General features: G+C 37.1%; 1 protein-coding gene across 5 annotated transcripts in view; it reads right to left on the bottom strand.

The window, feature by feature from the left end:
• Positions 1-15,197, bottom strand: part of GABRG3 (gamma-aminobutyric acid type A receptor subunit gamma3) — a 290,601-nt gene that overhangs the window by 127,323 nt on the left and 148,081 nt on the right. For all 5 annotated transcript variants that reach the window (XM_072335186.1, XM_072335205.1, XM_072335195.1 and 2 more), the window contains 2 exons: positions 7,371-7,591; positions 5,025-5,107 (listed from right to left, as the gene is read on the bottom strand). In XM_072335186.1, coding sequence (XP_072191287.1) covers positions 5,025-5,107; positions 7,371-7,591 — 304 coding nt within the window. The remainder of the gene's footprint in view (positions 1-5,024; positions 5,108-7,370; positions 7,592-15,197) is intronic.

Genomic DNA, 15,197 nt, shown 5'->3' on the forward strand with positions numbered 1-15,197 from the left:
CACAAAATCTGAATCAAGAATTCCATTGATGCCCCATGATCTGGCTTAGCCCATTATAGAGAGCACAGATGGGAAGTTCGCATTTGTATTAAAGCTCCTTCTGCACATCACAAGTCCTTCCCAGCATCTTTAATGCTACTACCCTTGAGATGCGAACATTAAGCTGTGCTCCCTCTGGTCTGTTCTATATCAGGAGGAAAATTCTGCCTTCAGACTATATTAATGATTCTACTGATGACACATGAGATGAAACAAAGCACAGCTTATACCACAAAACCAGCATTTGATTTTCTAGGCTAGGAGGAATAATAAAGAAACATATTAAAAGCAGTGATGACAGCCAGTTCTTCTGGCAGATTAATAACATGAGGCTGAAAGTACTTACTGATCATCTAAATTGCATATCCATAAGAGGTTTCATGTTCAAAGGGGTAACATTTGATTGAACCATGTTTATATTTAGAAAATAGGGATCAGTTTTTTCAAGAACCACATTAGATTTTTTTCTAATGCTCTTCTTATTTCCCAACTATTTTGCTGCAATATTTTACATGTCTTTGTAAATCACTTTAAAAAATTCTTGAACTTTCAGGAGACTAAAGGTACGTGCTGTAAGGCCTGACTGAGCAAGCAAAACGTCTGTACCTGGTAAATTTACTTCCCCTTATTTTCAGCTGAACTGAAAACACTTGGATTGTTCATGAACATTCATATGCACGTTCTACTGTATGCACTAGGAATGGCATTCCAGGGATTCCCACCTTTTTCTGCCTGTCCTTCAACAATGTCAAATTGGGAGCTGTGGATCTTCTCACCTAGGAAAAGATAAAATTTGCTACAACAGCTCCAACTCTACTGCCTAACTACAAGGTGCTTTTTAAAACAAACAGTAGTGTCAGAACAACAGCAAGAAAAATAAAGCAACAAAACCACTTTAACTAACACAGTCTGATTATTTCTCTTCTTTCATTTTGCACTACAGCTCAGTATAACTGCTCCTGGTGTGGCTGACATATTCTGTATTCTGAAGGCATGTCAAGAACCAAGGATAATCTTGCGCACATGGATGGGGATAAGAAGTGAAGGTTTGTTTCTGGGCTGAAAAATGATCAGCTCAAACATTTGTTGAGCACATGTGGGTGCAAACATGCTCATGCTATTCTGCATTGGGCCTAGTAAAAGTATGAAATTCCAAAACACCCAACAGTCCCAACAATTGCTGATAAATCGAAACTGTAAATGCCAACTGTGTACCAGTTGCATTTCAATTCTAACGGAAAAGATGTCCTTTGAATAGCTTGGCCATATAGTCATGGAAGCATTTGCGACACTGGAGTTGCTGATGGATAGTCAGTGGTCCTCTTTGCAATCAACTCCTCACCTTTTCTTCAACCAAGTATTTTATCTGAAATTCTCGAATTCCCTCAGAACAACAATCACAAAATACAAGCCACTACATACAATACATACAGTCATCTCTTTATGCTCAGTAGCTACCAGTGCTCCTAATGATTTGTCAAACAGTTTTGAATCTTTATAAAATTTTAGAATCTGTACTATCCCATGGCAGGAGTTCCACGATGAATTACATTTCTCATTTCCAGCCTGTATTTTGATTCTTGTGTCTTACTTGTTCATTCCTATGCTTTGTCCTTCAGACAGAATACCTCTTCTCCCTTATTGATGCTTATGTGAATCCTAGCTACATTAATAAAATACCTTTTCTGGCAGAATACTGAAATTAGACTATTTACACAATGCCCAATCAGTTCTAAATATAGATAACCAAGACAGTTTTACAAGGTACTTGAGCATCCAAAGTAGCACAGCAGTCTCCCTCAGCTCAGAAAGATAAATTAACCTAAACGGAGAACCACTCTGATATAACATTTTTAGGCAGGAGTAGTTGGAGCATCTAGAGCCAATGCTACCATGTTTGCTACACTGGTATCAAGTCATATCATTGATTTTCTTCTTTCCATTCACAAGGACGCATTCACATTTATGCCAATGTCACAGCATCTCTGTGCTAAGAAAACCTGCCTGCTCCATGGCTGTTCAGATCAGTCCATCACGTAGACCGTGAAAGAGCTGTCATGCTGCACAGTAACTCTGCATAACATTGCTGCACGCATCTACATAAGGACTACAGAAACACATGCTCACTTAACGTATGTCTGAATAGGCCGGATGATTCATCTCATAGTCTGACATGTACAAAACTGTAATGACAGAAAGTCTTCAGACTATTTCATTACTTTCTAATTCCTGTAAGTAAAGAGTTTGGAGTGCTCCGGGAATGGCCCTTGAGCAAGACTGTCTGATCAGGTCAGCTGTTACTGCTGAGATGCTCTCCACATTATTGTCTGTCCCAGAAGTGTTCCTTATAAGGCAGTGTTCCTTAGGTGTAGCCAAAACACACATTCAGAAATCACTTCAGAGCTGGATAACAAGTATGTTCCAAACCATTCTTTTTCACAACATTTTCAAAGGGAAGGGGGTAGATAGGTTTTCGTAAGCCCTCTCAGCACACTGAGGTGGTATCTTGTTTATAAACAGCTGTTTTCTTCTTATTCATCCTGGTAAATGGACCAAGTGGAGCTCAGTATTCCCACCTAAGGATTATCAGCTGTCCTCAGAGCAATGCAGGGGTTAAGGAGTGAATTATTTGGCAGTAGAAGTAAATTCTCTAGAAACAGCATGAGTTTATTTTTTCACGTTTCTGAACTATCAAGGGAAATTTATATAAAAGGTAAAAAGATTCAGATGTTTGCTAGTTTTTGTTTGTGTAGAGACATAGGGAGTATTTTCTAAAACTTTTTGTGTGCTTACCTCTGCTGCAGAGATTTTCCTGTGTGAAGGAGAAAGAACAAAAGGGATGCAGGGGAAAGGAGTGCTGTGCACCATTTCTATCTTATCCAAGGACATACGCCTTGGAATCCATAATAAATTTCTCTGCTCAGAAACTTGTCAGAGCAGGCAGCAATAAATCACCCAGGCACTCACTCAGTCATTCACTTCATAAATCCCACTGCGTACCACATATCTTGAGACTGCTACGAATGTACATAACACTGAAAATACAACAGATCTAGGGGAAAAAAAAACTCAGTTAGATTGGACATGCCCTACAATTACGGTAGCGCTAAACTTGTTCAAGGAAGGGAACAAAACTTACTATGAGCTTATAAACAAAACAAACGAACAACAACAACAGAAAAACCCTTTTGTTATTAACATGTCCAAAAGGTTAAGAAAACTATAAGTTAGTATTTTTATATACCTCCATGTGTTATTCCATCTCAAAAGAGGCTATAAGGAATGCACATAGAACAAACTGAGACACATTTGGATTCTGCTTGATCCTGTATTATCTCCAACTCCTAGATGGTAACACGTGTATGTTTTCAGGGTTAGAAGGGCTCTGAGCTACCAGATCTATAAGAGGAATCTCCTTCAAATCAGGATGTGATTTGAAATTGCCATAGAGCTGAGCCTTCTGAAGTTGGCACTGATACTCCATCTCTTTAACTAAAAAGCATGGAGCATAGTTTACTAGCATTCAGTATTGCCTAGCTATTATTGGAGGTCTGAAGTGGCTTCCTTTGCTATTAGTGTCCACCTTCTTTGGATATTGCTAACATAGGACCTATCAATTTTATGTGGTAGATTTAATCGGTATCTCTAGACTGGGACTCCTCTGCCAGTACTGCAACAAATCAGCAGTAGTTTGCCACAATGTAAGAGCAGTAACTAAGCATAGTTGAGGCAGGCATATATCAGTGACAAATGTTTATTAGCAGGAAGGCTCATTCAGGAGGTATTTGCCTCCTGCCCATTTAAGTATGCATACATTCCACACACCCTAACTAAGCACACAACTGTGTATTTTTTACCCAGGCTCACTTATCTGTGTTAGATCACAAACCAGCAAAACAGTGATAATGGGTTTGGGGAAGGATGTTGTTTACACTGGCAGATTTTCTGTAAATGCTTTCCTGGGGAAAAAGAAGAATACATCCTGGATCAGCTGAAATCCAGATCCAGCTTCTAACTGAGGGTCACTGTTCACATATCAGTCATAAATCGATACACTTCTATCGAGGCAGTATATCTATCATAAAGACACCAGGGAGTGCTAGCCTTTTATTGCTGCTTAAGAGTTGGCAGAGAAAACACTTAAATACTTATTTTTCTAAATAGAAAGACAATACATTTCCATTCACTTCCAGAGAGCACAGATACTGAAACCTGAATTTTATTAAAGGAAAAAAGCTTTATTAGGTCCCTTTACAAAATGTTTGTAAAACATTTGTATCATGCAACTATGGATTACAAAACTGTGCAGGTCTCTCTTTGAGCTCTTGAACTTTTTCAAATGAATCCACATGGAAAGAACTTTCTCTCGCAGAAATATGAGATCTCAGGATAAACTCACCTGACTTCTGTTTTCCATCCATTTCAATAATGTATTTGTTTTGTTCATTATTTGGGTTTTAAATATACCAAATATATAGAATACAACATTGGGACTAAAGAACATGCTAAGCAACAAAAGTGAAATGAGATTTACTGTATCTACATCCTTTAATTTAGATTATGAAAAAGAGGCATTACCATGCTACTTGCTTTAAACTCAGAGGTTCGGTACTAACAAAGCTGGTCCCCAGGCTTCCAAAAGAAACCTGCCATTTGTCTTCTCATTCACATGCCACATGATTTTATAGCTAAACATAGCAATGACTGGAGTGAATATATGCTCTTGTTAAAAGTGTGACTGTAGGATCAACTGATTAAGGCTGGTTCTGGCAAAGAATAATAGAGTAAATCCACAGACAACGTCAGGGCATAAATCTCTCTACCTGGAATGCCGGGGAGGAAAAAAGTCACCATGGTGCTTAAGCAGACCTAAGCCTCCTTTACTTGTTGCAGAATGGTAATAAAAACTGACAGAAATAAATAAATAATCTCATACCTCTACGTTCTGCTCACAAACAACAATGAAGTGTTAAAACAGTACTTACAGCTCGAGAATATCAGTGGACACGAGTGTTCATCCATTGGGAAATTATGTAGCTGCAGCTGACACTCAGCATTGATGGTAAGCCTGTAGAGAAACCAAGTGTCGGTCACTTCACCTCAGCAGTATGAGCAGAGGAGAAGGCTGAGCAGCCTTAGGTGGTCATGCAAGAGCTTTGATATCTGTAAGGCCTGAAAAGCTAAAATGCAGATCACCCATTGGCTCCTTAAGCCAGATACAAAACAATAGGAACTATCAAAAGACATAAGTAATTTCAAAAATGTGATTAAGAGCTTTCTGATCTAACAAAATTTGTGCATACGGGTTTTTGTTTTGTTTTGTTTTGTTTTGTTTTGTTTGAGATAATCATTAAATAAAATTAGATGGAATCAGCTGGCAACAAAACAGCTGATGTGTTTGTATGTACGTCCACAAAATTAAAATTTAATAAAGAAATCTTATAGAATCCTAGAATTAGAATTACTCAGGTTGGAAAAGACCTCAAAGATTATCAAGTCCAGCTACAGCCTAACCATAGTACCCTAACTCTAACAACCCTCTATTAAATCATATCTCTGAGCACCACAAGGGAATATAGGGAATCCTCTCCATTTACTTACAGTGTAAAGTTAAAATTCCTTCAGTTGTTTTGGAATACTTCTCAAAAAACCTACGAGATCTCTGTACCCACTGGAAAGCTTTTCTTATGTGATACCTTTGCACAAAGGACACATTTAAAAATGACTGTTGGATGATCTTCTAGCTTAAACACTGCAAAGTGAATCTATTTACACAAGAATATCGCTTTAAGGGCTAGTTTATTGTTGAGTGCTTTTCAGGAAAAAGACATTACATGCATGCCAGAAGTTATGTGTGTGTGAGAGACAGGTCATTTTGGTTCTTGGTGCTTTGTTTTCATTTTCTATTTTTATTTAATATTCAAAAAATAACAAACTGCATTGGGAAAAATTGCATATCAGATTTAGGGTGGCCCAGAGAAAACTTCTGTGATGGAAAAGGTCACTTATGTGGAACTTCTGTTTTTAAACTGATTGTAGAATAAAATTCAGAGTGTTACAGAAAGATTAACACCTAAAAGTAAGCAGGTAAGTGAGGAAAAGGCAAGAAGACTGTCTGAACTTTGTACACAGAATGGCACCTTCTTCAGAAAGGAGAATATTTATCAAAATGACACAGGACACAGATATGCAGTAGTTACTGGTTCCATGCGATGCTAATTCTGTGTGTTCACCAAAGTCAGACAAATTACTTGTTTCTAAATTACAGTGATCAATGATCTTTCTAGCAATCTCTCACATTAAAAAAATGCCCAATCTGACAATGCATTTGGTCAAACATTATTCATTTTTTTATCTGCTTTAGGGAAATTTTGCAGCTCATATGACAAATAGTTTTTTACATAAGTATGTAAGTCTAACAAACAATAAGGAGACACAACTTGTTCTGAAGAACTGAAGTCCTATGGCTACAGGAAAGAAAAAGGAAAAATAAAACAGAAGAGGTGATTAAACTTGTCAACAGAAATAAGCAAGTACTCCGTCACCATGGAGCAAGCCGATGAAAGGAAAGGCACTAAAAATGTCAGTAGCATTTCCAATTGTTCAATTTATTTACTACTGTTTCTGAAGGACTTGCTAGTGGAGCCCAACTGCAATCAGAAGAACAACAACAATGCTGAGAACAATCAGTGCAGAAAATGTAGCGTGAAAGCCATGATTCTGAAAAACTGCCCTGTGGATTTTGGCTTATGGTAGAACTCCCTTCTGAGTAATTCATCTCTTCAATAAATAAACATATTTTGATTTCCACAGGCTCTTTTTATGCAAATATATAAATGATTTCTAATACCATGTAGTTGATGGTATTATGAAGATAAGAAAAATTCTAAAAGCTTTTCCTCCAGCAATTCACCCTTTGATGAGATATGACAGACTACCTTTCAGTGTGACTTGTTTGAAGAATCAAGTACTGACATTATCTTGAATCTGGAAATATTTTATCTGGTTCTGCACCTAACACTGATCAGAAAGGTTTCTGGCAGGTTTTATGGAACCACATGCCTCCAGTTTTATTAAAAATCATAAAAAACAAACAAACAAACAAAAACAAAAACAAACAACAACAACAAAAAAAAACTGAGTTCCACAATATATAGACTCACAGTTTCTTCTTCAGAAAAATGAGACTTTGCTTAAACTCTGCAGTGCTTATACTGAAATATTTCACTGTTTGTCAAGCACTGTCAGATAAGCATCAGGAATCAAGCAGCAGAGGAGAACAATGAAATTACTGCAGATCCAAAAGTGCAAGAAGCATGCTGAATGCCCACCTGAGGGTGTACAGGATCTTGCCATCATTCCATATTCGGAGGAGCTGGTTTGGGGTGGTAATCCAATGTGCTTCTGCTGTCTTGGAGTTACGAAATATTGTGTCCGGGATCCAGATCAAACCAACCATGTTGCTGTTCAGAGTCAGTATTTTCATGGTGCTGTTGAAACGAAGACGGCTATCTGTCCACGTCTGAGCAAAAAATATATCAATTTGATATTCCTGCAATGAAAGCATGATATGCAAATTGAAATCAGTTTCATATATCTTACTACATTTGGTCTTTGATGAGGTCTATCTGGATGTGGAGCAGAGTACATTCAGGCAAATGGTGCTGTGTTTTCCATTTTTATTTTTTTTTACTGCCTGAAACAATTGATTCATTCTTATTATTTATTCTTTTTTCCTTTAGTTACCTCTGAAGACAGGCTAAACATCTCCATTACTTTTAGTCTGTGCTGTAAGAATTTTGGCACTGGTACATTCTTTTGCATTGTCTCTGAAAAGACACAGCTACAAGATACAATTAGTAGAGACATCTCTTTCATAGGCTAGAATGATGAAAGGTGCAAAAAATGAACAACACAAATAAGCTGGGGATAGCAAGTTCCCCTGACTTTTGCAGCACACTTTTTTGTTAGTTTGTTTTGTGGGCAAATTCAATAAAATAATAATTGTCTTTCTTCCTAACTAAACAGTCACACTTTTACAGCAGAAGTATAGTTCATGTACTTCAAGTGCTAAGATCTGCGCAGTCACTAACTTTCTGCCCTCAGTATACTAGTTGCTCTGTTTACGTTAATATCATCCTTTCTCTCACTCCATGTTTCCTGTTTTGTTACTATAAGTAAGCACACCAGGTATAACAACACAGAAATTAAAATACGCACAAGTACAGACAAAGCTATATAGGTGAACACAGAAACACACTGATATATGCATTTAATACCCTACAGAATAAGCTGTGTTAAAAACAGCATTTGGACCATGATCTCTGGTGATTTGAAGCCAGGAAAGCTCATATTTGCATTTGCCTGTCTTATGTCTCTTGCCCCATTTCCATATTGCTCTAGCTGTGAATCCTGTGGAAATAACTGGTCATGCCACAAAAGACCCTCTCAGTGTTGCAGGGGAGCTTCATCCACAGTAGGGATGGTGTTTGCTCACAGGACACAAAGTGTGTGCTCTGCCATGCAGGAAAACACAGGGCTGAATAGATCGGAGAAGTAAGCTCCTTATGTCACCCGGGACATTCACTCTTGGTAGATCTAAACAACGGGGAATTTAGACACTCTAGTATGTCTTTGCTTTTGATCACTCTGAACTTGTTTTTATTGCTTTTTCATTTCTCATTTCCCAGGTTTCTCATTTAATAGATTCCCTATTGTAGAAATAAATGCTACTACATCAACAGCATTCTATATTATTTATAGAGAGAGGAACCTGTAGTCTGAACTGAGGACAGCATTTTTTGCTAAAAGCATCTGGTTCCCCTGCTCTACTAAATTTTCGGCAGGCTATCCTTCTATAACACCATGAAACCTAATTCACTGACACCATAATCCTGGTCCTAACCATGCTTGGGGCCTCTCATCTCTAAATGGCAAATGATCAATAGGTGAAGAAGTGGTGCTAGCATTTATCCATATATCACCTTCAGAATTAAAGCCAAGGCATCAAAGGAATTAAGGACCAGTTTTCTTCATAGCCTATCTCACTACTATTTTTCATTGTATTAGCTTTATTTTCTCGGTGAAGCTGACAGATTTAAATCTGAAGAGACTCTTCTTTCATCTCAATGAGATGAGATGTCTTCACACACTTAAAGGGTGCAATATACTATACACAGCACATCTTTATTGGTACCCAGAGTGCTGATCTTGTTCTATTACACTGAACTCTCTATCATTTTATCCTTGAAAGACCAATGACAAGAGTTACTTTGATGCACTCAGCCTCTACAGAAAGGCATATGCCAGACATGTCTATGGGTTTCTCTAAATGCTGAGTGAGTAGAGCTGCTTTTTTTAGCTCACATGTGGGAATCAATATTTATAGAATCAAAGAATCATTTGTATACAGCTGGCTAATGATGGTTCTGTCTTTTCACAGGACAAGCTTTTGCAGAATATTCATATTTGAAGTTATTTTATATGAATGCTTTATTTTGACTGTCAAATGTTTACTAAATATAGAAGAAGCCATAATTCCTTTCTGGTAAATTGTGCATATTTAATGATTTTCAGGATTTTTGGATATAGGATATTCAGGATTTCACTCCCTCTGATGGAAGGAAAGCTCCTGAAAAGAGTTCTGACAATGCACTGCAGCTAGATCTGATCTGAGCACACTAGGCACCAGAATCAGGCAGGTACCACTCTGTGGATTCCATGAAAGTACAGTACTCAGTCTGAGAAATAGATCACATTAGCCTAGAAGCAAGGCTGCTCAGACACCACAGTTTAGCTCCCACTTGGCTTTTCCATCATTTATTACCACAGTTAGAACACCTCAGAAATTATCTTTCATCCAAATATCTCCACAAGGAGCTACTGTAGCTTTGTTCACCGTAATAATAATGTTACAGCTCAAATTAAAAGATTCACAGATCTTCTGTGTGAGTTAGTCTGTTAAAAATATGCTTTTCTTTTTGAATATATCAGTCATGAAAAGCAAAGATTTTAAAAGGTTTAAAAAAGAAAGCCAGTGAAAGTTTGAAAGTAAAGCATTTACTTTTTCAGCACTTTATTTCTATTTATTTTTTTAAGTATTTACAACATTGAATAAGAATGAACAAAAATTTTGCCTCTACAGAACTTTTTTTTTTTTTTTTTTCCCCAGTAAAAATAAGCACATTTCCATCTAATATCTGAATTTCAATTTCATCTTTTATATACTCTCCATTAGTCCTTTTTAGGAGATGTTGGATCAGAACATCCTTTATACTACTCTTTGCAATTGCTTCAGTTTTTAACTGAGCAAACAGTGGGGCATGATAGTCATATATTCATGCTACAAGGAAGAAACAGGTTAGTTTCTAAGCTGAAACTCAGTTCTTCACTTCTAATAGAGCTAGCTCTATGTTCACTTCAGTAAAATTACCTTTATCTTCACTGAAAACAGATACTCAATTCTCAGTGAAGTCAAAAGCTTCTATGTGCTGCTTTGCACAAAGCTAGTACAGTGATCTCGAACACAGTGCCCACCAGGAACTGACAGAACAAAGGTTCCTTTGTAGGTCTCACACTCAAGTTAATATTCAAACAAGACAGGATAGGATAGAATATACAAAATAACACTTTTCCTTTGTTATCTAATACCTGCCATTTAGATGAAAGCCTATGTTCAATGTAAGTTCTTCACGAAAGTCAATGGTTGCACTGAGTATCCAGGCAAGACACCCAGGTTTCACTGAAAAGATGCCTTAGATGAAGCTACATGCTAAAGCTCTTATACTGCTCTTTATGTTCTACTGTTGCTAATGTCCTGATTCTTTCTTTACCTGTTTAATTTTTTTCTACAGCCATGACTGATTATTACAATGTACACAAGAACAAATTAAAATAAACATTTTCAGCTTCTCAGTTGCAGAAAGGTGAAATTGCATTCTCCAAGAAATGGCGCCAGGTTCAAATACAAGAAAGCATTTCTCCGCCATATTTTCTTGTCTTGCAGGCACTTTGTCATGCCACCAGAACAAGCTCAAAATTTTTCCTGTTGTATTCACATTGTATGTGGATATACTAACTATAGCTGTGCTACGTAGCGGCCACACTTCTGAAAAGACATCCTCCTTTAAAAGAAGTAAGGGGCAATTATATATTGAAAAACAGACCTACATGTTAACATGAAGGGAAATCTTATTTCTTATTTATTTCTGCAATAAGAAAATTTCTCTGATGAAAAATTCATCTATAAACTCAAAGGCACTGATAGAAAAAGATATTATCAGCTTTAATAGATTTCATTATGTTTGGCTTTTCGAAAGTAGATTTGTAGAGCACGTTACAAGTGTAATTTAAATTTCCTACGCTTACAAACTTCATAAAAAGGGAACCTCCTTGCAGCAGAGTTTTGCAAACTGTCCAACTGTATGGAAAACACTTTATTTTCTGTGATGTGTTCACAATGGTACACTAAATAAATCTAAGAAATTGGAAGAGCAAGAAGGTGAAATTAGAATATAACAATATTTCCCTATATAAAACTGGTGATACACTGAAATACTCAGCCAAATTTCTATGTACACAACCTAGACTTTTTAAGAATATTTAAATTTTCAAGAATTTTTTTTTAAATTTTCATTTTTCCTCTTATTTACAAATATTCAGAAAGCAACAAAATTGGGTTTTAACATAGGTGTTTAACAAGACTATCTTAACTTCCATAAGTAACCTCTACAACCAAGAAAACATGATCCTTTCACCTTTATTGCATACAATCAATCATTTCATGGAGAACACTTCTGCCTTTTCCAGTGCTCCGTCTGTCCTTTATCAGCTCTCAGTCTGAAACTTTTCTCATGAAAGACAATGTAATGACATAATTAGAAAGAGAGACCGAGTTTTTTTATTATTTTTTTTAATTAATTTAATTAGAGTATGTTTTTCTGACTTTGTGGTGAACAGAGCAGTAAGCTAGAGACAATTCTTCCTTTCTTTCTACTCATTTGTCTACAAGGTGTGACATAACCCAAAAGCAACAGCAGTACTACCAGCCACAAATAGTGACACACAGTTGGGGTTAAGACTATTTGTTTTTTTCATCTTTTTTTGTTTTCACATTTTCAAATATTTTTAGTGTGGTTTAATTTGTCCATTAAAAATCAAGCCAGCAGTAAATTATTTGCCCTCCAACTGTGCAAGAATGATTAATGACTAGAAACATCTTGGAAGTGTTGTGGCTTGAGGTACCTGTAGTCACAGAGAAAAAAATACTTTGTTTTCAACCAAGTTGTCAATTGTTTTCTCAGTCAAAAGAGGAGCTAACATATGTTGGCATTAAATTAAGCTTTTCTCCTACCACAGTGTATCATTTTAGCTGTGGGTTAATCCTGGAAAATACTATTTAATTGGCTGTCACAGTTGGATGATCTGTTTGGATGACTATGGATAATAGCATGGTATGCCTTTGTTGCTTCTGCTGTAACCTTCTCATTTGCTGTATTTTCACAATTCTAACAGTAGTAAGAACAGTGTCAAGAGTCTTGTTCTTGGAAGACATACAAAAATTTCCTGCTTGATGATTTCCAGGTTCTTACTATTGCTTGTCAGAAAATGCACCGCCACCACAAAGCTAACCTTCCTATTATCTCATTTGCTTCTGACTTCATAGCTAGTTTTTCCTGACCCATTCATAATATTTTCTCTAATTCCTCTAAATTTTTTGTTGTTGATGCTTTGTTTTTTATTGCTGAGGCTATATTTTGTTGATGGATTACTTCTCATTAAAGCTATTACTGAGACTTCTACAAGGCTGTCAAGCAATCAGCTAAAAACACCAAAACAATTAGAGTCCAATTTAGATGATGATCATTTTGTACCCTCCATACCCCTTGTATAATAATATATCAAAACACTGCACGCACTATTCCAGTGGCTTGCAATTAGCCCAATAAACTGTATAAAAGATAAAATCACCTTTAGTTACCAAAAAGATTGACTTCACCAAAGTAGCTGATCCTATTTATTACCCTTAAACTGTTCTGTAAATTACTGAGCTCCATTTTACATTTAATTCCGAACTATTCTGTATGAAGTGTGCTTAAAAAAAAACAGCACCTCAAATGGTAGAGCATTGTGTTCAAGCAACAACACAGAAAATTACAGACAGGTTTATTCAGGGAAGCAGGGGAGAAATGAAGCTTCACAGTTCAAACGAACAGAGTAGTTTAAAAGTATTCTTCAGAAACAGGAGACAGAACAAACCAAATTCAGTCTCCTGTGACAGGGAGTGCTTGTAATTTTTGTCAGTCATTTCCACTTCTTTAGATCAGCCTGGTTGGATCATTCACAACTGTAGCCTCAGTTCATAATTTGAGGTCATTTTCTGCCTCAGTTCTCTGAACTCCTCACCGAGTCCTCGTCCTTAGCAGAAATTTGTCTCTTTTTCATTCAACAATATGGTTCTGTTGTCCTCCCAGCAGACCACACCAGCCTCAGAGTAAAGGCAAATCTTTGAAAAGTGGGAGCTTCCCTCTCACTATACTCAGACACAGCACACAATCAAACACTTTCACAATTTTTTTTTTGAGATGCCCTTGCCACAACTGATGCCCAAGGAGGTTGTGGATGCCCCATCCCTGGAGGCACTTAAGGCCAGGCTGGATGTGGCTCTGGGCAGCCTGGTCTAATGACTGGCAACCCTGCACATAGCAGGAGGGTTGAAACACGATGATCATTGTGGTCCTTTTCAACCTAGGCCATTTTATGATTCTATGATTGAATTAAAAGTACAGAAACAAGGCTTTGCGATACTTTGTTTAATAGGAAATGTACCAGACATTCAAGTGACACCCATGCTACCTGATTATTTAATCTGCCATTTGTCTTTACATCCACTTGAAGAATGTTAGGAGAAGGTAATCTTTCTATGGTTTGAAGTTCATTTTCAATTAAAGAATATTTTGTCCAGCCCAAGTGATTGCTGAAAGAGAAGTTTAAACTGAATTGTGAAATATTACTCTGCAAAGGTTAAAACTGGAAGGACTAATTCAGCCTTCTCTTTAGTAGTGTGGCAAATGGATGACAGAGGAAATACTCCCTGAAATGTAGAAAACGTATAAGGTAAAATAAATAGCATATTTCTTTGGTAGCATGTATTAAAAAATCTTTTTTTTTACCTTTTTGATAAAACACAAGCCTCTGTGAAGACAACAGTTCTCACACGAGTCCTTAAAGTTCACCTAGCTTTGTGTCCCGCTTGGGGTAGATGAAAATATTACTTCCACCAGCAAATTGTCCCAGTGTAGCTCTACCAGTACAGAGCTATTAAGTTTTTGGAGATTGCTCAGGAGCTGAATTTGTACACAACCTACAACAGCAGGTTTCAGGGCCTCAGGGACAGAACATCATGTTTCACGTTCCTACTCTCCACCATCCTGCTATATCAGTTCTTTATTTTTGCTCCACCTCCAATTCTTGTTACTATTAACAGGCTCCGAGAGGTGGAAGAGCTCAGGAAATGCTTCCCTACATTTGAGCTTTTCTCTTAATCTAAGCTTACCTGTACTAGCAGCCTTGACTCTGCAGCTTCAAAAGATGCCCAAAATAAATACATGAACAACAACAACAACAACAAAAACCAAAATGATTACTTTTACAGTGGCAGCAAAATATGTACTCTGGAGAACTTTCCAAACTACTCAAGGCTATTCAGGTTAACACTGGAAAAATATTTCAGAGAGCAGTTACAATTGTCTCCATAGCTGAACAATTTGAGTACAAAAAATAATAAAATCTCATCACAGCCTCAGCAGGCATCTCAGAGCAAGGAGGATGGAAGCTCACCTTTCTCACTCTAGTGTTGCACTCTAGTTTAGAACATTACTTCATTGATTTCTTGCTATTCTACAGGATGAAAGACATCTAACCTCACACTAAAACAAACAAAACAATACAATTAAGAAAAATCATGTAGCATTTCCTGTCCCTGAGGAAACACTTATCTGCATCGCTGCACCTATTCTGGCTCATTGGAGCCTAGCTCCAGTCCTCTGTATTCTAGATAACTTCTGACACCCAGTAGAAGGAAGACCCAGAGATGATTGTCATGATCCATTTCCATAAATTCCTCCATGCCTCCTCCTCACTCACTGATGAATTATCTT

The sequence above is a fragment of the Excalfactoria chinensis genome, chromosome 1 (genome assembly GCF_039878825.1).
Source record: "Excalfactoria chinensis isolate bCotChi1 chromosome 1, bCotChi1.hap2, whole genome shotgun sequence".
In the NCBI taxonomy this organism is placed as follows: domain Eukaryota; kingdom Metazoa; phylum Chordata; class Aves; order Galliformes; family Phasianidae; genus Excalfactoria; species Excalfactoria chinensis.